Here is a 22,727-nt window from a genome sequence, read left to right on the forward strand (position 1 = left end):
TACGGGATTTTTTTTTTTGATAACTTTACCATGGCTGATAACAAGCATCCTCACGTTATTTACTGCAACGACTCACCCAAAAGAGTCCTGGTGTCGGTTATCAAGACTACCCCTATCAAGCCTCGGAAAGAGCAAGCGATGACCCCGACCAGCCCTGGATTCAGTGACTTCATGGTGTATCCCTGGAAATGGGGGGAGAACGCTCACAACGTGACTCTGAGCCCTGGCTCTGTGTGCGGGGCCTCGTCTCCTACTGGGACCCAGACGGCGAGGGAGGCAGACGCGGCTGGCTCTCCGGACCAGTTCAAGGTAGAAAACCATTTTATTTAAAAAAAAAAAAAAATCTGTATCAATTTTGACAGCATTAGTGGTCATTGAATATGCACAACGTAGCTTATGCTTAACTGAAAGTGGACCAGGCCATTGTATGTGCCCATTAAGTTGACTTTACCAAATCTATAAAGTGCATTTATGCGGGCAGAGCTTACAATTATGCAATGCCTTATCTCATGCCTCTCAAATTAACTTTGTGCTAAACTGTTCATTGAGTCTTGCAACCTGCAGGACAGCTAGTATTTAGACATCGCTGTAAGTGTAAGAGTCCTTTTAAAAAATCGCCCGCGCATATGGGTGCGACATGATGGATTTTAAACCCAGATACTTCCTGGTTCTGCAGCAGCTGCTCAGAGGTGACGCTTCCTCGCGCGCCAAATGTAACCGGATGGAATAGATAATGAAGCTACATGCTACAATGTTGCCCACGTGAATTACAAAATGTCTACCTGCCTGAAAAGACTGAGCTGAATTAGAAGTAATGCAGTTGAATATTTTAACACCATCTGTCATATTATACCGTAACATTTTTCAATGTCATTTGTTCATTATAAGTAATAGCTTAATATTGATTAGGCTTGACTGAGAGTTCCAATGTCAGGGCATTGCACCTATAGGCTACGTCACTTTACAATTAATTTCACTTTACATCATTTTTGGATATTCTGTCATGGGCTAACCATTTTCCATGTACTAGGATGGCATTAGAAGAGGGCGACCACGAGCTGACACTGTTCGGGAGCTGATAAGTGAAGGCGAGACTTCATCGAGCCGTATCCGCTGCAACATCTGTAACAGAGTGTTTCCCCGCGAGAAGTCTCTGCAGGCACACAAAAGAACACATACAGGTAAGGAGTCCCCAGAACAACAAGAAACCTGTCTTACTCACAGCTACAATTATCAGAAGACTCCCAGGTTTGATCCCCAGGCCTGGTTGGGCTTTTCTGCGCATGTGTAGGTTTCCCCGTCATCTAAAACATGTACAATACGATGCGAGGATAAATGAGACTGTCTTATGCATTTCTTAAAGGGGGGGTATTATGCAAAATTGACTTTTTCAAGCTTTATATCATGTTATCATGTCATTCCCTCATTAAAAACATGCCTGAAGTGTTGCCTTGGCACATTCACCTATTTTTGAGAGTAATCTGTAAAAACTCTGATGGCGGCCATTTTAGGGATAGGTTTGCCTGAGTCCTCCTAGGAACGCCCCCACCTCCTGGAGACGCCTCCGAGCTTTTGTCACCAGCCGAGTAACCAACCACTGCTCCTCAGCAGAGCCCCCTCCCCACTGATGCCACAGTCAGCGTGTGGAGGGGGCGTGTCGGAAAGGGTCAGAGGTTCTTAAAGAGACAGAGGCCTATTTCAAGACATTCGCTACAACCATTTTGAGAGAGCAATTTTATACAAGGCAGTTATTCTAATTTACTGCATTTACAGACCAACAGAAGGTTTCGCCATCATTGTAGTGTGCTATAGACTGGTGCTGTGTGATTGAAAAAAGCATAATACCCCCTCTTGAACATGCACAGTCCCAATCGAATGAATAAAGAATGTACTACAGTATATGAAACTGTTGTAGGATTATATTACAATATCATTATTCTTTTTTTCAGGAGAGAGACCTTACTTGTGTGATTATCCAAACTGCGGTAAGGCCTTTGTTCAGAGTGGCCAACTGAAGACACACCAACGACTGCACACCGGAGAAAAACCTTTTGTTTGTTCTGAGAAGGGTATGTTTAAAGTTTTGAAGTGTATTGTTGTCCCTTTTCAGTATTCACCTGATTAAAGGAAATTGTATTATTTTCCCTTTAGGGTGTGCCAATCGATTTACACATGCCAATCGCCATTGCCCCAAGCACCCTTTCTCCCGGCTGAAGAGAGAGGAACCAAAGGAAGGTCAGGGCAGCTCCCATATGGTTGACAACAAGGCTGTGGCAGAGTGGCTGGCAAAGTAAGTTGACAAATGATTTTACATAGTCATTTCCATCTAGTCTTCAAGTAGTTATACAACATCTTTTGTTTTGGCAGGTATTGGAAAACCAGAGAACAACGGGCTCCCACCACCGGCAAAATGAAAGCACAGGGCAAGGGGAGAGCTGAGGACCAGGAGCAGCAGGATCCGATGGAGTTCCTTCAGTCCGACGAGGAGAACGAAGATGACGAGATGATTGTGGAGCAGGAGGAGAAGAGCAGTCAGCCTGGAGGAGCAGCCAAACGGTGCCTTCAAGAGCAAAGAGAGCGTCTCCACGGGGCTCTGGCACTAATCGAGCTCGCCAACAACCTATCTGCGTAAAGCATCCAGCGAGCGGTTGCGTTCACCTGACATCATCGCAGAAAGAGTTTACAGTTTGATACTGAGGTGGAGAACAGGACATAAGCCTATGGTAGAATTAACATTTCAATCATCAAACCACCTGGTTGAACAAATTTAAAGCTACAAGAATCACATATGGCTTACTTCTTTCAAAAAGTAATTTGCCCATAGAGTTATTTTTGCCCTTTCCTCCACCTAACTCTACAACATTGTGAACGCAACCTGTTGCCCGAAAAAGAGAAAACACCTCCCAATCCGCCTTCCTGTTTATAGTGCTGTAGAAACATCTGAACGCAGACTAATTAATAAGTGATAACACCAGTCTTTGCTGGGAAGCTTAACATGAACTGACAACACTGAGCATCAGGAAGGCTCAAGCTAATGCACCTTATTCAATAGCTTCCATTTTATCTATTTTAGGCTGCTATATTTTGTAGATTTGACCATATGAAGAATGTTGGTCTTCCTCTCGTTTTTTAAAGGCCAAAGAGGAGACTATGTTTTATGGTTTTAATTTGTTTGCACTTTGACGGTAACGAGTTTTTAAGTATGTTGTGAGTGTAAGAGTGTGTGAAAGTTTAAGTATATATATGGTTTAAGCTCAGATGGACAGATTGATACAGGGTGTGCACAAGCATAGGATATGTGACTTGCATTCTGTCAGATGATTACTGATACTCCTCAGCTTTTGTAATGAAAGTTGCGGGGGAAAAGTGGTTTTGATATTTTTGAGTTGGCTCTTTAATTATGCTGGGAAGAGTTGGATTCAAAGTGTGTCCGTGGAGCTGGTTTATTGATGAGTGTAATCCGAGAGATCCAATAATGGCATTTAGCACAATTTCCAGTACTTTCTTTCAATATTTAAAGCTTTGAACAGCTTGTTTATAGGGCATTGTACATTTGTTAACTGGCAAAAACTAATATTCTGACCATTGCAAATGAGTTTTAACATGATAAGCACTTAGCTGCAAGCCCATCTATTTTTAGATTAAATTGCACTTAAGATTTAAGCTGATGTATCCAAGGAAAAACATATTTGGCATCAAGTGGATTTGTGTTGATTCTATTATGTTTTTTAGCAACACTACATCCTTCAGTACTGTACAAATCCGCCCTCAGACAGACAGCTCTCGCTCCTTTGTTGGGATTTTTGTTTAGACGCATGTTCACAGCCAAGTCATGAAGTCCATGTAAAACTGGAAGACAATTTATTTGTTGATAATCAAGACACCAAATGATTTCTTGTACCCATCCATAGTGTGTTTCTAACCTTAGTTTGTGTTGTGTTTGATAAAAAAAATTATGGCAATTAATATATACATGTTTGTTAGAATATGGAGTGTGCACAATTTATCAAAAGCTTTGATTTTTAGTTTCTCTCAATAACCTGCATTTTTGTTGGAATCAGTAGTTATCCTGCTTGCTTACAAGGCATCATTTACAAACCTGACACTGTTAAGATTGTTGGTCTTCAATAAACATTCACTGAACCCATAGTCTAAGGTTTTTTCTCCTCTCTCAATTAAGCTAAACAATAACAATATAGAAATCATTTATTTAAAAGGAATCACTGTACATAAAAATGGCTCCAGTATGGAGAAAAATGACACCACCTAGTGGTGAAGATTCCTCTTAATCCTTGACAGGATGTAGCACTGGAGGGCTTTCTGTTACATCAATTTTCACCTCTATTGTTCTCTCAGATGTTGTGTTGAAGGCGAGGTATGAGTACAAAAGTCCACCAGACATACTGGAAACAAAAAGCCTGATCAGTGCCATCCTGTGTACAGCCAGTTGAAATTTGACTTGTTTACCAAATACTGAGGCCTAAAAAGTTTGTCCAAGAAAACACGTAGTCTCCTCCCACAAAGATACCGATGTAGGCAACTGCCACATTCTGCAAAAAAAAGTGCCAATATAAACAAAAGCTGCAAAGCAGAACCACACTACATTTAAGTATCAGAGGTACAAGGTTTACTTAAGTACTGTATTTAAGTAGCATTTTTGATGGCCACACATTTTGTCCCATTTTAGGCCCTACAATGAACACTTCAGAACAGTAGGTGGTGCTGTGCAGATGTAAAGTCACTGACTTACAACAAGTAAGGAGTTTTGTATTATTCACTACACTATTTGAAATCACTTTTACTTTGAATACTTGAGTATTTTCAAGAGGAAATACTGTAGTATTATCACATAAGTAATGATTTGACAGAGCAACTTTAACTTTATATTTGACCAGAAGTAGTTGTACTTTTACACAAGTGCCCCATATAGAATGTTGTTGTTTATTGAGTTTTACCAACAATAATTACGATATATATATATATATATATACTATATATATATTATATATATTTTTTTTTTTAAACGGTTACAGCATGTTACCTTTATTGCTCCAACTACAGTTGTTGTCAGTGCGGAGTTGTAATGGCTGCAGAGGACTATTGAATACATCAGCACAAACCTTCGAGTATAGATCAAAAAAGAAAATGTATAAAAAGTTATTACTGTTCAATTAAAGTAATAAAGAATGAGTAGTATATATACCCCATTACGCAGGATAAAAGGAAACAGAGGATAAAGGTGACTTGTGTCCAGTCTTGAAATGTTACTGCCTGTGCAAAGATATGGTGTGGAAGAGGTACAGAAACACCTCAGTTCAATGTAATTAATTATTATATAAAAGCATACCTCAACCAAGTCTCCTGACAATGCACTTATCAGAATTGTGGGGATGACGATGATCAGGGCATTATAAAACAGGACACCATACTTTCCAAGGCCCTAAGAATAATACAAACAGGTGAAATAGGTGTATAACTAATAATAAACTGTAGTGTAATAGCATTATAGCAGTGTTTGCAGAAGTGATAGTTGTACGAGTAGTAGGCTATGTATTGTAATATTGTAAACAGCTTCATTGTAATGGACACACATATTTTACAAACCATTATGACATCTAGTTGCATCATTTACTGAATAGAACAGGAACGTTAAAGGGGTATAGAACAGGAAGAGACATTAAGCGAAGTGCACGTGTGAAGCAGCCTTACCCACTCGGCTATCAGCAGGGGCGGATAAAAAAATGGCTCTGGACTCTGAAAGCCCGGACCAAATTAGTGTAACCGTACACTTCCACTAAAACTAATGTTAACATCAATTTATTACTCTGCAATTGCTGTGTCACAGAGCTGTTAAATAAATAAAATAGAGAAATTGCTGTATTTAGGTCCTGCCAGTTGTGGCACTGCTGCTACTAATAAATACAGTAGCCTATTTACACTTTGTGGCCTCACTTGCCAGGGATTTCAGTCTATTTCCCCCAAATCCAAAACTCAAATACTTAGAAATTCATGCTCTTCAAGGGCCCGGATTAAATCATGTCGCCATGTGTTTAACACATGTGCCCTAGAGCCAGCAGACCTCATGTGCTCTTCAAGAATGGAGATATGGCCAGTCCGCCCCGGCTATCAGGGCACAGGACAGTACTTAACAGTCTCACTCATAGGGGCGGGACAAATAATTGAGCTTGCGAAATATCGTGATATTTTGTGTCACGATACAATATAGATACTTTTTAATGACGATGTTGATCATTTTGATTGCATACATATAAATAAAAAAAAACATACATATATTAAAAAAAAGGGTGGAAAAGAGTGGTGCGCACTGAATGGGTGCCGCTGCCGGATGCTCTCTCATCTAATGCAATTTCTCCATCTGTGAGATCAATAAAGTATCATCTTATCTTATCTTAATACAGCTCACCACTCTCACCATGTTGGGTGCTAAATATATTGTGATTATGAATATTATAATCATTCAGACAGTAAAACAAAGCACTAGGTGTACCAAACACTGTCACACTAATACATTGGTTTTAATCATAGTTTAAGTAATTAGAAATAAGACTGACTTGTGGTTGATGTATTTCTTTGGAAACAGGCCTGTGGTTTCATGTTTACATGTAGCCTATGTAAATGAAGCAATCTGCAACTGACACCAAAGTAACAATAGGCCCATAAAGTGTCATGCTGAAAAAGGGGAACAGTGCACATAAAAACAAATGTAAAATCTGAGAAATATTAGTAACAATGTACATGTGCATAAAGTAACAATGTACATGTGCATGTTAAAAAAGTATGTTTCTTAAAAATGGTGATGTATTGCAGTATTGTACTATAATCTGTAATATATTTATTTTTGTAGCATCGCCATATTCGTGAAGTTTTTGTCCCCCTGAGCCATGTATCGCAAATCAAATCATGAGATACCCAGAGGTTCCCAGCCTTACTCATTCATATACCAGTGAGTAAAGAGTCTTGCCCAAGGACACAATAACAACCCAACAGGAGCTGAATAAGGATTTTCTTGTACCTCCACTCCAAGTTTCTTCTTGATGTACACATTGTTGGCTGCAGTGAAAGCGTCATTGAGCAGAATGAAGATGTAGCCCTCCATGTCAAAGGCCAGGTCTGAGCTGGGGCAAAAGGAAGGGTGAAAAACGGCCACTCCATTTACACAATGTGAACGCTTTGTTCAAATTTACCTAGCCGCAATCGAAGCACCAAGGACTATGGTCATTATACTGTACACAAGCGATTTGGAAAACGTTTTCCTGAACAATAAAGACATAAAGGAAAAAAAAAATGTACATAAATGGTGGCCGTTTACTACTACCTACGAGTAGTAAACAGATAATTGGGTTATAACATGTAATGGTCCGTGTTTGGTATCAAAACTGACTCACCTCAATATATACATTTCTAATATCATTGTCATCAGTATGGTGAACTTCCTCAATACTGTAAACATGGGCAAACTGCAGAAGAAACAGGTTTATTTCACGCTAAAGCACCTCAAATAACCTACAATGGTTACCTGAGTTTCTTTGTGCTCCCCAAGCCTGTTAAATGGTTTCCTACATACAACAATGGCAGCGGGAACATCTGAAAGCCAAACATTAGTTTCATTACATTATTGGACATTTTAAACCAACTTGAAGAATTTAAAAATATGCAAACCTTTCGGCAAATGTTTATGTCAATGTTTTGATATTGGACAATTCTGCTTTTTTTGGCAAAATACAGGACGACTATAGTGGTGATCATCTGAAATAGAAGACAGAAACTGCAAATACAACTCGAGTATAAGTAGGCTATAGGTGGCACAGACCTGTCCACCATGGAATCACCCACCTGCCCTATTCCAAGGAAAGCGTAAGAAGGAAACCTGCGAAAAGCCACACTTGTCACATGACCCTTACTATTGCCCATGACTTTTTGGTAAGTCGTTACGGAGGGTGGACCTGTTACCCACCTGTAACTGGTCAACACGGTCTTGTTCACCACGGTTATGAGGAAAGAGCTTACTGCGTAAAATAGAGCGGACAGCAACTTCACCATTCCCGAATGCTGAGCGCTGTTCTGGGCGCATTCTGTTGTCATCGTCCAGGGGGCCGCGATCAGCCAAAGATTACTCTTCCTTTCCACGCAGGACAGCGAACTAATTCCTCTTTCTGCGCGTAATATTTAGATTTCCTGTCCTCTCCCGGAGAAGGGGCGGTCCTCTAACGAACTATGCACTGGCCCTTTAGGACACGTGGGACCACCGCGCTAAAGAAAAGGAACTACAACATCCTCATGTTTGAAGCAAGTTTATCGTGCTTTCCATTTTAACTGTTATAGCACAATTTTCATATCGCCTAAAGCTTAGTTCATTCTCCTTGCCTTTGTATTTGCCCTCTGTGCACCTTTTCTGTCACCTTTGTTGTAGACCTATTTATCTATCCTTTTCAGCCACTGGCAACGGAGAACACACGAGGCTTTTTCTTAGGAGTACCTGTAGGCAGAGGCGGGTAGAGTATTTGTTTGTTTGTTTGTTTGTTAACTTTATTGTCCCCGTAGGGAAATTTGTTCTCTGCATTTAACCCATCCTTCGATGCCACTGGGGCAACCCGTAAGGAGCAGTGGTCGACGGCAGTGCCGCGCCCGGGGACCCATCTCCATGATGTGGAGCCAGGCTGATGGTCAGAATCACCTGGCTGGAGGATTCACCTATTGCACATGTTTTTAGTGGTAGGGGAAACCGGAGTACCCGGAGGAAACCTACGCAGACACGGGGAGAACATGCAAACTCCACACAGAAAGGCCCCGTCCTTGGTGGGAGTCGAACCCGGGACCTTCTAGCTGTGAAGCGGAGGCGCTAACCGCTGCGCTACCGTGCCGCCAAAATATTCACTCAAATAAGAGTAACGTTAATTTGAAATCAAGTAACCTATAAGCAAAAAGTAATGACTCAAACAATTACTCAAGTAAGAGTAAAAAGTACTTGAAGAAAGTGTTACTTGCGTACTGTGAGTAACAGTTTGATTGATTGATTTTGACTGATGCCATTGCGTGAAAATAAAACATGTGGAAATTGTGATATTTACAAAGAAAATCCGATAAAAGGCCGACGAAAATAGGCGTGCGGATAAACGGAATAATTCAAAAGAATAAGCTGCACGAGACGATCTTATTTATTAGATCAAAATGAATATTTAAAGTGCTGTTTTTCACATTTGAGGATTTAAAGAGGGGGTATTATGCTTTTTTCAGTCACATGGCACCAGTCTATATCACACTACTATGATGACGAAACCTTCTGTTGGTCTGTAAATGCAGTAAATTAGAATAACTGCCTTGTATAAAATGTCTCTCTCAAAATGGCTGTAGTGAATGTCTTGAAATAGGCCTCTGTCTCTTTAAGAACCTCTGACCCTTTCCGACACGCCCCCTCCACACACTGTCTGTGGCATCAGTGGGGAGGGGGTTCTGCTGAGGGGCAGTGGTTGGTTACTCGGCTGGTGACGAAAGCTCGGAGGCGTCTCCAGGAGGTGGGGGCGTTCCTAGGAGGACTCAGGCAAACCTATCCCTAAAATGGCTGCCATCAGAGTTTTTACAGATTACTCAAAAATATGTGAATGTGCCAAGGCAACACTTCAGGCATGTTTTTAATGAGGGAATGACATAATAACAGGATGTAAAGCTTGAAAAAGTCAATTTTGCATAATACCCCCCCTTTAATGTTTGTGTTCTAACCTAATACGTTGCTAACGACGACTCTGCACACCCACTCAAGTACATGTTGCCTACTTAAGTAAATGTAACTATACTACCCGCCTCTGCCTATAGGTGGAGGACTTGTCTATTGTACATTTTAATTCAGTTTGGTTAGAAATCCAGAGGAAACTCACACAGATCTGGATACAACAAATACGTATGAGCTCTAAATATTTTATTAATTCATTTTTATTAACCTTTAACCAGAAAGGTCCCTTTGAGATTTCAGAATCTCTTCATCAGGGGATTGGTCACTGTTCCACATACAGTATTTCGATCATATAAGCCTATATTACAATATGTACTCATAATAGGCTGTAACAATGGTAGAGCATTAAGAGCAAGTAGATAGAGCAAGTACAGTGCCTCTCGTAAGTATTCATACACCTTGGACTTTTGCACATTTTGTCATGTTTACAACCCTAAACATAAACATTTTATTTTGATTTTTTTACTGAACGTTCCCACACAAGTAACCAACAACTGTGAAGTGAAAGCAAAATGATACATGATTCTGTTATTTTTCAAAAAATAGAAAAGTGAAAAGTGGGGCGTGCATAAGTATTCATACAGCATTTTCTGAGTGCATTAAATTGCCTTTATAACATTCCTAATGACTCCAGAATGTTCACTCCTTGGCCTAACCATTAAATAGAGGCCACCTGTGTGTAATCTACTCTCAGTATAATTTCAGCTGTTCTTTTAGGCCCTCAGAGCTGTTTTCGGAGTGTATTGGTCACTGAACAACATCATGAGGGCCAAGGAGCACCAGAGAGGTCAGGGATAAAGCTGTGGAGAAGTTTAAAGCAGCGTTAAGTTATACAAAGATTTCCCAAGATTTAAACATCTCACAAAGCACTGTTCAATCCATCATTCGGAAATGGAAAGAGTATAGCACCACTGCCAACTTACCAAGACACTGCTGTTCACGTAAACTAACAAACTGAACAAGGAGAGCACTGGTAAGAAATGCAACCAAGTGCCCCAAGATAACTCTGGAGGAGCTGTGAAGTCCTGCCGCTGAGCTGGGGGAATCTGTGCATGGGACAACTATAAGTCTTAATCTACACAAATCTGGCCTTCATGGACGAGTGGAAGAAGAAGGCCATTATTGAAAGGAGGCCATAAGAAATCCCGTTTGAAGTTTGCTAGAAGTCATATGGAGGACAAAGCTCCATGTGGAAGAAGGAACTTTGGTCAGATGAGACAAAAATTGAACTTTCTGGCCCAAATGCAAAACGTTATGTATCGAGCAAACCTGACACTGCTCATCGTCCTGAGTGCACCATCCCCAGTGTCAAATATACGGGGGGGAGCATCATGCTGTGGGGCTGCTTTTCCTCAGCGGGGACTGGGGGGATTGTAAGAATAGTTGGGAAGATGGATGAAGCCAAATACAGAGACATTTTGGAGGAAAACCTGCTGGAGTCAGCAAGAGAACTGAGGCTGGGGCGGAGATTCACCTTCCAGCAGGACAATGACCCTAAATAAAGCTAAATCTACAATGGAATGGTTCAATAAAAACATATTAATGTGTTAGAATGGCCCAGTCAAAGTCCTGACCTAAATCTTATTGAAAATCTGTGGAAAGGTCTGAAAACTGCTGTTCACAAACGTTCTCCTTCTAATGTGACAGAGCTTGAGTTGTTTTGTAAAGAGGAATGGGCTAAAATGTCAGTCTCTACATGTGCAAATCTTGTAGAGTCAAACCCCAAAAGACTTTCTGCTGTTATTACAGCAAAAGGGGGTTCCACAAATACTTATGCACGCCCCACTTTTCGGTTTTCTATTTTTTTTTAAATAACAGAATCATGTATCGTTTTGCTTTCACTTCACAGTTGTCGGTTACTTGTGTGTGAAAGTTCAGTAAAAAAAATAAAAATAATGTTTAGGGTTGTTAGGGTTGTTAGGGTTGTTTAGGGTTGTAAACATGACAAAATGTGCAAAAGTTCAAGGTGTATGAATACTTTCGAGACGCACTGTATATTGCTCTTATCAATAATATTAGTGTGCTGCGCAGTCTTGTTTGTGAAGTGACCTGCCTGTTTGCCTGCCGGTTACACATTGTTGGACTCAGCTACCTTGCTTGAGTAATCATGTTGGCAAAACAGTGTTTAAAGTCTGCTGTGCTGCACCCTCTTTTTCTTTTTTTTCCTTTTGTTTGAGGAGGGAATGTAGTTTCTTAACTAATGCTCTGAATGTGTAAATATCATTCAGAGAGGTTTGTCATAATTACTGTCAAAAACATAACTTTAATAAATAGGATTATGGATGGGATCTTCTTTTAGAGAGACATTTACTTTATTTGATGAAATACCCAGAGCTTAAATTTAACCATACTCCTTTTTAAAAATGTCTTAATATCTTGGCTTTGAGTCAACAAAAGCACAGCACAACAGCAGTAGATCCAGCTCGGCATTGACTAAGCCACACACAGTCCATTTTGAATCTGCATTGAAAATCTCCCTCCTCTTTTGTTTTTGTTTAGTTTTTTAGTGAAGGATGTAACAATATAGATCTGATAAAATAATGACTACATGCAGGTTACTATTAGTTCCCACTAGATGGAGTTATTGCACTGATGCAGATGGAGTGATCTTCTCACCACAAACCATACTTGTTTGTTGTATCTGGTCAAAGAACTTTCACAGTATTTTATTTCTTACTTTTATGTGATCCAGCAGCAATTATGTAGATTTGGCACACATACTGTAGTTTTATTTGTCATCCATCCATCCATTTTCCTCCACTTTATCCGGAGCTGGGTCGTGGAGGCAGCAGTCTGAGCAGAGATGCCCAGACCTTCCGATTCACGTACACTTCCTCCAGCAGCTGCTCTGGGAGGATGCTGAGAGGACGCCAGGCCAGCTCAGAGACATAGTCCCTCCGACATAAAGGAGCAGCGTCTCTACTGTATCTGCGATCTTGTCCTTTCGGTCATTACCCAGATCTCATGACCATAGGTGAGGGTAAATCAAGAGCTTTGGCCCCTGACTCAGCTCCCTCTTCACCACGACAGTCCGATACAGCGACCGCATCACTGCTGACGACGCACCTATCTGTCTATCGATCTCACGCTCCATCATCTACTTCCGGCCGCCACCACTAAGTTCGTGGTTGCTACCGAGACCATGTGACCACAGCTACGAACGGCTGTATCAGACTTACAGATCAATTTGGCTTAAGAGGTTGTGATTTGTCATGTAGACTGTGAGCACACGTGAGAAACCCATTTTACCTGAACAAACTGATGAAGAATGGCTTCGTCTGAGCGTGAGTCATAATATCCTCCAGGGTTATTTTCTGTCATATAGCCATAAAGCATGCACATGCTTTTGCCCCAGTCTTGACATGATCACATGATGTATGGATGTGTGACAGGGATTAGCGCTGCAGAATATGCGCTCAGTGGAGTTTATCCTTATCACTGTGGAGTGGTAACTAATAACATGATATCAATAGATTATTATAGAATTCATTTTTAAGGAAATTATGGTGGGTCAGGACCCAGAACGGAGTCACAGGACGATTTCAATTGTGTCATGGGCCTTTGCCAAAATTAATAATGTCAGTTGTTAAAAACATACTTTTTGAACATGAAAACCAATTATTATTATTATTCCTCTTCCATCTTTTTCCCGATTTTCTAGAGCTTTCAGCACCTTCATGCTTTGTGCAATTTATGCAAGTTATGCATCAAAACGTTCCGCATGTTGAGGAGAAGGGTGCTATTACTTTTGGGACTTCTGCAACTTACGGTTTTTCCGCAATCGGCCAAAATGTCGGAGATTTTTCCCATTGACTTATAATGGGGCTGCCGCAAATCCATGCTTTTCTGCAGTTTTTTCTGCATTTTATGCAATTTCTGCACTTTGTGCATGTTCAGCTTCTGCAACTTGTGGGTTTTGAGAAAAAATTAGCCTTCTGCAGTTCCAGTTTTTTTGTATGAGAGTTACAAATTTTTGCATTGGTGTGTATGGGGGAATCCAGCCAATGGGGAGACTCCAGGCCTTTCAGACATTTGTGCAGCTTCTGCCAATCAAGCCCTGAGGCCATTTCAACAGTTTGACCAGTTTATGGAATATAAAAGTTTATGCAATATTAACAATTTATGCAAATTAACCACTTTATGCATTTTAAAGCGTTTATGCAACTTAAGAGTTTATGCCATTTAGGATTTATGAATTTTAAAGAGTTTATGCAATTTACACAATGTATGCAAATTAACCCATTCATGCATTTTACCACTTTATGCAGTTTATACAGTTTATGCAACATGACATTTTATGCATTTTACCAGTTTATGCAAATTAGATTATGCAAATTAGGCAATTTATGCAATTTGAACAGTTTATGCAATTTCTGCATTCGCTTCCCGCAATTCCGCAGTCAATCGCAATGGCGCAGCCATTGCATTTCTAGTTGATTGACTGCGGAATTCTTCCGCAGTCAATTATTGGTTTTCATGTTCTTTATTGATTGACTGCGGAATTCTTCCGCAGTCAATTATTGGTTTTCATGTTCTTTATTATTATTCCTCTTCCATCTTTTTCCCGATTTTCTCCAGCTTTCAGCACTTTCATGCTTTGTGCAATTTATGCAAGTTATGCATCAAAATGTTCCGCATGTTGAGGAGAAGGGTGCTATTACTTTTGGGACTTCTGCAATTTACGGTTTTTCCGCAATCGGCCAAAATGTCGGAGATTTTTCCCATTGACTTATAATGGGGCGGCTGCAAATCCATGCTTTTCTGCACTTTTTTCTGCATTTTCTGCAATTTCTGCACTTTGTGCATGTTCAGCTTATGCAACTTGTGGGTTGTGAGAAAAAATTGGCCTTCTGCAGTTTTCCAGTTTTTTTATATGGGAGTTTGAAATTTTTGCATTGGTGTGTATGTGGGAATCCAGCCAATCGGGAGACCCCAGGACTTTCAGCCATTTGTGCAGCTTCTGCCAATCAAGCACTGAGGCCATTTCAACAGTTTGACCAGTTTATGGAATATAAAAAGTTTATGCAACATTAATAATTTATGCAAAGTAACCACTTTATGGGATTTAACCACTTTATGCATTTTAAAGCGTTTATGCAACTTAAGAGTTTATGCCATTTAGGATTTATGCATTTTAAAGCGTTTATGCAATTTACATAATTTATGCAAATTAACCCATTCATGCATTTTACCACTTTATGCAGTTTATGCAACATGAAATTTTATGCATTTTACCAGTATATGCAAATTTGATTATGCAATTTGAAGAGTTTATGCAATTTCTGCATTTGCTTCCCGCATTTCCGCAGTCAATCGCAATGGCGCAGCCATTGCAATTCTAGTTGATTGACTGCGGAATTCTTCCGCAGTCAATTATTGGTTTTCATGTTCTTTATTGATTGACTGCGGAATTCTTCCGCAGTCAATTATTGGTTTTCATGTTCTTTATTATTATTCCTCTTCCATCTTTTTCCCGATTTTCTAGAGCTTTCAGCACCTTCATGCTTTGTGCAATTTATGCAAGTTATGCATCAAAACGTTCCGCATGTTGAGGAGAAGGGTGCTATTACTTTTGGGACTTCTGCAACTTACGGTTTTTCCGCAATCGGCCAAAATGTCGGAGATTTTTCCCATTGACTTATAATGGGGCTGCCGCAAATCCATGCTTTTCTGCACTTTTTTCTGCATTTTATGCAATTTCTGCACTTTGTGCATGTTCAGCTTATGCAACTTGTGGGTTTTGAGAAAAAATTGGCCTTCTGCAGTTTTCCAGTTTTTTTATACGAGAGTTTGAAATGTTTGCATTGGTGTGTATGGGGGAATCCAGCCAATCAGGAGACTCCAGGACTTTCAGCCATTTGTGCAGCTTCTGCCAATCAAGCACTGAGGCCATTTCAACAGTTTGACCAGTTTATGGAATTTAAAAGTTTATGCAACATTAACAATTTATGCAAATTAACCAGTTTATGCAGTTTATACAGTTTATGCAACATGACATTTTATGCATTTTACCAGTTTATGCAAAATAGATTTTGCAAATTAAGCAAATTATGCAATTTAAACAGTTTATGCAATTTCTGCATTCGCTTGCCGCAATTCCGCAGTCAATCGCAATGGCGCAGCCATTGCATTTCTAGTTATTATTCCTCTTCCATCTTTTTCCCGATTTTCTAGAGCTTTCAGCACCTTCATGCTTTGTGCAATTTATGCAAGTTATGCATCAAAATGTTCCGCATGTTGAGGAGAAGGGTGCTATTACTTTTGGGACTTCTGCAACTTACGGTTTTTCCGCAATCGGCCAAAATGTCGGAGATTTTTCCCATTGACTTATAATGGGGCTGCCGCAAATCCATGCTTTTCTGCACTTTTTTCTGCATTTTATGCAATTTCTGCACTTTGTGCATGTTCAGCTTATGCAACTTGTGGGTTTTGAGAAAAAATTGGCCTTCTGCAGTTTTCCAGTTTTTTTATACGAGAGTTTGAAATGTTTGCATTGGTGTGTATGGGGTGAATCCAGCCAATGGGGAGACTCCAGGACTTTCAGCCATTTGTGCAGCTTCTGCCATTGAAGCACTGAGGCCATTTAAACAGTTTGACCAGTTTATGGAATATGAAAGTTTATGCAATATTAATAATTTATGCAAAGTAACCACTTTATGGGATTTAACCAGTTTATGCATTTTAAACCGTTTATGCAACTTAAGAGTTTATGCCATTTAGGATTTATGAATTTTACGCAGTTTATACAGTTTATGCAACATGACATTTTATGCATTTTACCAGTTTATGCAGATTAGATTATGCAAATTAAACAATTTATGCAATTTGAACAGTTTATGCAATTTCTGCATTCGCTTCCCACAATTCCGCAGTCAATCGCAATGGCGCAGCCATTGCATTTCTAGTTGATAGTGATTTTGTATTGTATACTAAAGTACTAAAATAATAAAAATTTAAATTGTGTCGTTATACATCATATCTATTATCATATATTGTTTGCAGCTTGCCATGACAGTGGGTGCACCAGTTAAAAACCACTGATTTAGACGATTTATTAGGTTAGAAGAAGAAGAAGAGCTTTATTTATATAGCGCCTTTCACAGACTTGGTCACACTTTACAGCACTTTACATCGGTTACATTCACTCCATACTCGGTGGTGGTGAGCTTCCTTTGTAGTTTTAGTTTCCCCTGGGGGAGATTGACAGAAGCGCTGTCACGACTGCACACATCTGCGCCACCATCATTCGTTCATCCTGGCCTATTGTACATGTTTTTAGTGGTAGGGGAAACCTGAGTACCTGGAGGAAACCTATGCAGACACAGGGAGAACATGCAAACTCCACACAAAAAGGCCCCGTCCAGGTGGAAATCGAACCCGGGACCTTCTTGCTGCAGCAAGAGCACTAAAGCTCCCGCACCCCATCTCACTCTTTCAGACATGTCTGAGCTTTTGTTCATTTTTGCATTAAGTGCCCTGCCTTGTATGCACCTGTCGCCTCCTGGGTGTGCGGAGTCGTCCTTAGCAACGTAAAACAGAAACATTCAAATCTCAAATCTGAAAAAAAGAAACAGCTCTTTAAACAGTACAAACTCTCAGTACAGGACAGCTTTCATAAACAGCCATATCATACCATATATACAGTGGGGAAATCCAAATAGATCCAATAAATCCAATAGAATGTCTATGTGAAACTGACCAAATACTTTTTTTCTCCACTGTATGTAGATAAACTAATTTTATTTTCAATTACATTTTTTATATATGTCATCAGACACTGACGTAAATCATGTGTATTTCCCAGTTTATTTAGGTTTACTGGCTTTACAGCAAGCACACACAATGAGAAAATCCAAAGAAAAACATCAACATTAATCCAGTGTAATGCGATTACATAGAAGCTGTGTTGTGTAATACTTTTTACAATGCAAACAAAAAATATAAAAACATATAGTGAAGCTCTTTACAATTCAGGATACAAAACAATGCCTTTTGATTTGTCTTTTAAAAATCCCTTAAAAGGAACACATCAATCAAATACAGTTCGAAGAGTAGTTGTATGTTTTCTCAGCATTTTACTCAGAGATATTCCTTTTCTTCACATTAGTCATGATGGGTGAGAGCAGGTCAGGGTTTATCTGCCCCATGGACAACACAATATAAAAATATAGATCTGTTTTTATAAAGTACACAGTGTTATGGAAGATCTTTCTTTGAATGAGCCACAGCAGGACAAGTGGGCTGTGTTCACTTGTGGTGGCTGCGTCTTCTCCTTTGCTGAATGCGCAATAGCGAGTTCATCACTTTAAGGTTGGCGCAAATGGGCTTCCGGAAATCTTTCACATGAAGTCTGGAAAAGGAAATGAGAAACTAGGTCGATACATATACATGTTATATGATTTCGAGGGGCACGTTTGTATCACTTACACAAGTGCGGCAATGTCACAGGCTCCGTTGCTCTGCTGGACCTCATATCTCAGAACCTTGGCCAGGATCCGTGGTGGGACGCTAGGTTTGGTTGATATGCAGCATTTTGGAATACCAGCTGTGTTTAGGAGATAGTTAGTTGTTAGATGACTACTAAACAAACCAAACCATAAAAAGCAGAACCATGGGTCGCTAACTGAACGGAGATCAAATACTTAATAATACTGACTATGAATAAATGGTGCAGGATTTAGCAGTAGACTGGGAAAACATGAACAGAAGTGTTATTTGGTGGACAATCCCATCAGCCATACAGGCCTATTGCTGAGCTGCATGTTGTCACTCAAAGTCAAAAGAATGAGTCACCAATGTAGTTTGTGACCTAGTTCTTGCAAGTCATTTTTTCTAAGAGCTGACAGGCAAACATTTACAATAATCCCCCCCATTCACAAGAAATATAGAGTTTCCGATAAGATAAGAGGTTTGTGTAGCCCACCTCCCTCCGGATGCACCTACTATGACAAAGGTGGATAGATTTTCAAACATGCATATTCTTAACATTGCTGTGGAAAATTGTAACACAGCATAATGTTATTCTAATAATTGTAATGCATTTTAATAGTTTTTTTATGCTATGTCTGTCAAATGAAAGTATCTCTTCATCAGAAATAAGTTGCTGAAGAAGTACTCGAGCATCATTATGTTGAAGTTGCTTAACAGTAGCCTTCTTAAGTACAATCATTGGAGCCTTCACTCTCTAATTCACCCTATACAAATTTGGTTTAATATATTTTACAATCAATTCCTTCCAAACTTGACTGCCATGCCACAAAAGCCCGGGTGCAAATTGACAGTTTTCTCTCACCTTGGCTGTAGGTGACGGCAAGCGCGCACAAGCAAACACCGAGGAACACCGCCTTGAGATCCATGATGCAAGAATAACTAGATCCGATCGGTCCCAAGCTCCTTAAGAACTCACCCACTCCCGCCCCTCGCCTCCTCCTCATCATCACCACCACCCACCAATCAACTTCACAAAGGTACAAACGTTATTTTCGCCAAACCAGTTCAGCATCCTCGAGGAAATCAGGCATACACTTAGAAAAGTAATTGACAATGCTGTAATCCGCTGAGATGGAGCTGTAAAAACAGGACAAGAGAAGCTTTCACGCGACTGACAAGCCCTGGCAAGTGCAATAATAAGCACTTCTCAACTGATCTCCATTTGATTGATGGCAGATGTTACAAAAGTGGGGTCATAGCTGAGGTACCCAAAGTGAGAGGGTAACTGGAAGCGGTCATAAAAGAGTCATATAGTTGAGATACTGTCAGGCACTTGGGCGTAATGTAAAGATATCTGCTGAGAGACGACTTTTCGGAGCCGTACCCCTGAGCATAAAGCATATTTCTCGCAAAGGTGTGTCTTCCAGGGCTTTGTGCGGAGTTGGCACTGATGTCTTGTGGGCTCGTAAAAGTTAGGCAATATTGTCATTTGCAAAACAAACTTCCCAACGGGTTTTGAGGTTTTATAGATTTCATTTGCCAGAGATGGTTAGTGTCAACACAAAAGCAAGTCAAAGTGAAAGTAAATGAAGCGTGACATGGAACAACTAATAGTAACAATTAATTGTATTAAGCAAACAGTAAAAAATGTTCCCACGTCGTGATCGTGTGAAACAGCAGAGGAGTAATTGGTCTGTCTTCTTTGCTTGCATTCTGGGATGACGTCTTACAAAAGCATTGGTTTGTAGTATCAACTTTGATAGGCTCTAATTGATATATTAGCTCTTGTTTTCAATATTTTTTTGGAGGGGGAGATCAACCATAGGAGTGCACTATCAATCACAATCAAATCGAGGACAGTCTTTTTTTGAGGCAGTCCTATATATTTGCAAACCTCAAACATCCAGGTAGATATAATTACAAAGTCAGGTGAATCAAAAAGAGACTGTGAAGTGCCCTTCAGACATACCACCTTTGGCCAGACTGTTCTTTCAGTTAGCGGCTGCTCCTTCTCGCTTTAAAGGTACACTGCGTAACATTTTGGACTATACTGATGCAGCAAAACAAAAACATGCTCCTAATGACCAGCTCAACACAGAAAATGTTATTACTGCAGTGTGTAATAAAAGAGTGGATTTGGATGAAAAACAAACCTGTTTAAATCTCAAATTCCGCTGCCTTTCGTCACGTCTCCATGGAGACGAGCTGGAGACGTACCCACTCCCAGTAAAGTTTACAGTCATATCTTAGGAGGGGTGAGCCTCATAAATGTTTCTTTATACATTTATGGGGTATTTTTCAATGATGAAAATATCTGTCCATGCTTGTATTTCAATTTTATTTATACAATTCTACGCGGTGTGGCTTTAAGAGAATGCCAATCAATGATGTGCTCATTAGACCCTATACAGATCTCCTGCAGGACTGAGCCAAGCGTCCGGATCCTCTGCACAGGTGTTGCAAATAATAACTGTACTTATTTATCCTTATAATGTCCTATGTTTGAACTGTATGACCGGCCCTTGCACCAAAATCTCTATTCTATTGTGCAAGTCACAGAACGAACATTCAGATGTTATCAATGTATGAAATGTATCTGTTATGTAAGTATGTAGCCTCAACTTTTAAATTGTTTTATGTTTTATAATTGTTGTTGGCATTATACACCTTGCTCAGGGACAACAGTTGAAAACTAGCTTTGCAGCTTTAACTGACACATTTACAGACATGTTCATTAATGTGTTCTGTCCCTGTCAAAAAACCTAATAAATAAATAATATAAAACTAAAACTAGTGGATCGTCTGAAATTTTATGACCAACCAGGTCACTTCCTCAAACACAGGAGTCCTCAAACATCCAGCTACTGTATAATGACATTGTCTGATAAATCAAAAGTGCTGGATCTTCAAAACAGTTCAAACACAGATCTGAAGAAGTGCCCTGGTTCATCATGAAACCTCAGCTCTTAAGAGTCAAGAGGATCCAATGGTTTTGAATAATCTGACTTCAGATTTACAAAATCTTTTGTCAACAACTTGATATATGGTTTGTAGTTTAGTTTATTTAGTTTTAGTCTCAACTGGGATAATGTGCAAAAACATTAAAAGAAAATTTCCGGAAAATCACATCTCGGTATTTTTCCAACATTGTGCAGCCATTTTACTGTCGCCACATCCAGTATTTGAGAAAGGATGTACTGTAGTTCTACTTTACTTCACCCCTCCTTCTGAATTATTGGTTCATGCATATCGTATGTACAGTTGAGTACTTAATCCTCCTCATGGTTTTTAAATCACTCAATGGTAAAGATCCGGCCTACTCGGACTTGCTCTCTGAATACAGCCCAGACAGAGCTTCCTCTCCCCAACATTGGTGCCTGCACTCAGTATCCACTTACTTCCACCACTATGGCCCAGTTGTGTTTGCTGTTGCCTTAAACCTCCTTGTAAAGCATGATTGGAGGTTAGCCATCTTAGAGTAATGAAATGAAATAAGAGAAAACCTAAAGGGCAAAACAACTTTAGGAAGTGATTAAACTTTTGACACTCGTTGGCTGTAAATCAGAGAGGGAAAACTTGTCAAAATGTTTGAGGTCTCTGGGAACTTTCTGGTCGGATCCGGGAACTCGTAATGCAGAGAGACAAACTTTCAGTAAATCCTGAACTGTCTGGCAGAACACTCGGCTTATCAATCACCATCAATTTACAGGCTGTATTCTCTTTCTTCTTTCTTCACAAACAGTACAAGTCGGCACATTGCTCAAAATGTCCTCAAGCGGGTTGAGTAAACATGTATCCCACGTCAGTACTATTATCTTTCAATCATGGATCACTTTTTTTTAAAAATCCCCCTCCATCTTGGGCCCATATATGACCTTTACTGACGCTACTGGAATATTGGTCTAACGAAACCAGTGTGGTAAATAGCACATGAAGATGTTGTATGCACTGACGTGAGTTTCCATTTCACTCTTCAGAGCAGCCTTGGGGCAGGTTGGAAAAAAAAAGCAGCTAGTCTGAGCCAATGGCCTCTAAACCCCATCTGACACCATAACAATCACACCACGTTGATAATGGAGAATGAACTGGTAACATTTACTGGGTGAACATCGTTGCCAAGCTAACTGAGCAAAAGACCCTCAATTCCGGTGCCCAATACCTCTTTGCACTGCATTCCCCTGCATGTTAATGGAAAGTGATCTTTTATCCAGTTGTTCATTGGGATTGCTCTGAAGGATAATCCAAAATTTCAAGTCTTTCATGGCAGATTAATTCAATGAATGTTTAGATATTTACAATACTGTTGGTGATACTTCATAGTTTAACTTCAAAGCACTTTACTAACTATCAATTATTTAAAGTGGAGCTATTATTTATTAAATTCCAGTTCAGGCTCAGAGCCAGGGCCACACCTGTGTGAGTGAATCCTAATTTTAAAAGATTTTAAACCGCTTGGAATGATTCACAATATTGTCACCACAATGCAAATCAGGGGTGGTTTTGCCATTGCCACACAAAACAGCACAGACAGAAACCATTATGCGGCGAA

General features: G+C 39.9%; 3 protein-coding genes across 3 annotated transcripts; 1 reads left to right on the forward strand and 2 right to left on the reverse strand.

The window, feature by feature from the left end:
• The first annotated feature begins 19 nt into the window (after window positions 1-19).
• Window positions 20-4,040, forward strand: znf367 (zinc finger protein 367). The gene is made up of 5 exons (XM_079565874.1): window positions 20-309; window positions 1,031-1,181; window positions 1,950-2,069; window positions 2,152-2,290; window positions 2,368-4,040. Exons 1-5 carry the CDS (start codon window positions 31-33, stop codon window positions 2,630-2,632), a joined length of 954 nt encoding a protein of 317 aa, XP_079422000.1. The 5' UTR covers window positions 20-30; the 3' UTR covers window positions 2,633-4,040.
• A 150-nt stretch (window positions 4,041-4,190) lies between these two features.
• Window positions 4,191-8,173, reverse strand: slc35d2 (solute carrier family 35 member D2). The gene is made up of 12 exons (XM_079566061.1): window positions 7,976-8,173; window positions 7,855-7,888; window positions 7,681-7,767; window positions 7,538-7,605; window positions 7,407-7,478; window positions 7,206-7,274; window positions 7,034-7,136; window positions 5,348-5,440; window positions 5,204-5,271; window positions 5,042-5,120; window positions 4,468-4,550; window positions 4,191-4,403 (listed from the first exon to the last, which is right to left on the reverse strand). The coding sequence occupies exons 1-12, from the start codon at window positions 8,101-8,103 to the stop codon at window positions 4,286-4,288; spliced, it is 1,002 nt and encodes a 333-aa protein (XP_079422187.1). The 5' UTR covers window positions 8,104-8,173; the 3' UTR covers window positions 4,191-4,285.
• A 9,414-nt stretch (window positions 8,174-17,587) lies between these two features.
• ccl27a (chemokine (C-C motif) ligand 27a) lies at window positions 17,588-19,144 on the reverse strand. Its single transcript, XM_079564660.1, has 3 exons — window positions 19,041-19,144; window positions 18,176-18,293; window positions 17,588-18,098 (listed from the first exon to the last, which is right to left on the reverse strand). Exons 1-3 carry the CDS (start codon window positions 19,102-19,104, stop codon window positions 17,996-17,998), a joined length of 285 nt encoding a protein of 94 aa, XP_079420786.1. The 5' UTR covers window positions 19,105-19,144; the 3' UTR covers window positions 17,588-17,995.
• Window positions 19,145-22,727: the final 3,583 nt, after the last annotated feature.

The sequence above is a fragment of the Gobius niger genome, assembly GCF_951799975.1.
Source record: "Gobius niger genome assembly, chromosome: 1".
NCBI lineage: Eukaryota > Metazoa > Chordata > Actinopteri > Gobiiformes > Gobiidae > Gobius > Gobius niger.

Excerpts from the sequence above, each read along its gene's own strand:
- ccl27a (XM_079564660.1), bottom strand. The coding sequence starts at position 19,104 with ATGGATCTCAAGGCGGTGTTCCTCGGTGTTTGCTTGTGCGCGCTTGCC. Across the intron at positions 18,294-19,040 it reads TGCCGTCACCTACAGCCAAG|CTGGTATTCCAAAATGCTGC; the intron begins GTGAGAGAAAAC and ends TCCTAAACACAG. Across the intron at positions 18,099-18,175 it reads TGTGACATTGCCGCACTTGT|ACTTCATGTGAAAGATTTCC; the intron begins GTAAGTGATACA and ends TTCCTTTTCCAG.
- znf367 (XM_079565874.1), top strand. The coding sequence starts at position 31 with ATGGCTGATAACAAGCATCCTCACGTTATTTACTGCAACGACTCACCC. Across the intron at positions 310-1,030 it reads GCTCTCCGGACCAGTTCAAG|GATGGCATTAGAAGAGGGCG; the intron begins GTAGAAAACCAT and ends TCCATGTACTAG. Across the intron at positions 2,070-2,151 it reads TTTTGTTTGTTCTGAGAAGG|GGTGTGCCAATCGATTTACA; the intron begins GTATGTTTAAAG and ends TTTTCCCTTTAG.
- slc35d2 (XM_079566061.1), bottom strand. The coding sequence starts at position 8,103 with ATGACAACAGAATGCGCCCAGAACAGCGCTCAGCATTCGGGAATGGTG. Across the intron at positions 5,272-5,347 it reads TGTCAGGAGACTTGGTTGAG|GCAGTAACATTTCAAGACTG; the intron begins GTATGCTTTTAT and ends ATCTTTGCACAG. Across the intron at positions 4,404-4,467 it reads TTTTTAGGCCTCAGTATTTG|TATGTCTGGTGGACTTTTGT; the intron begins GTAAACAAGTCA and ends TTTTGTTTCCAG.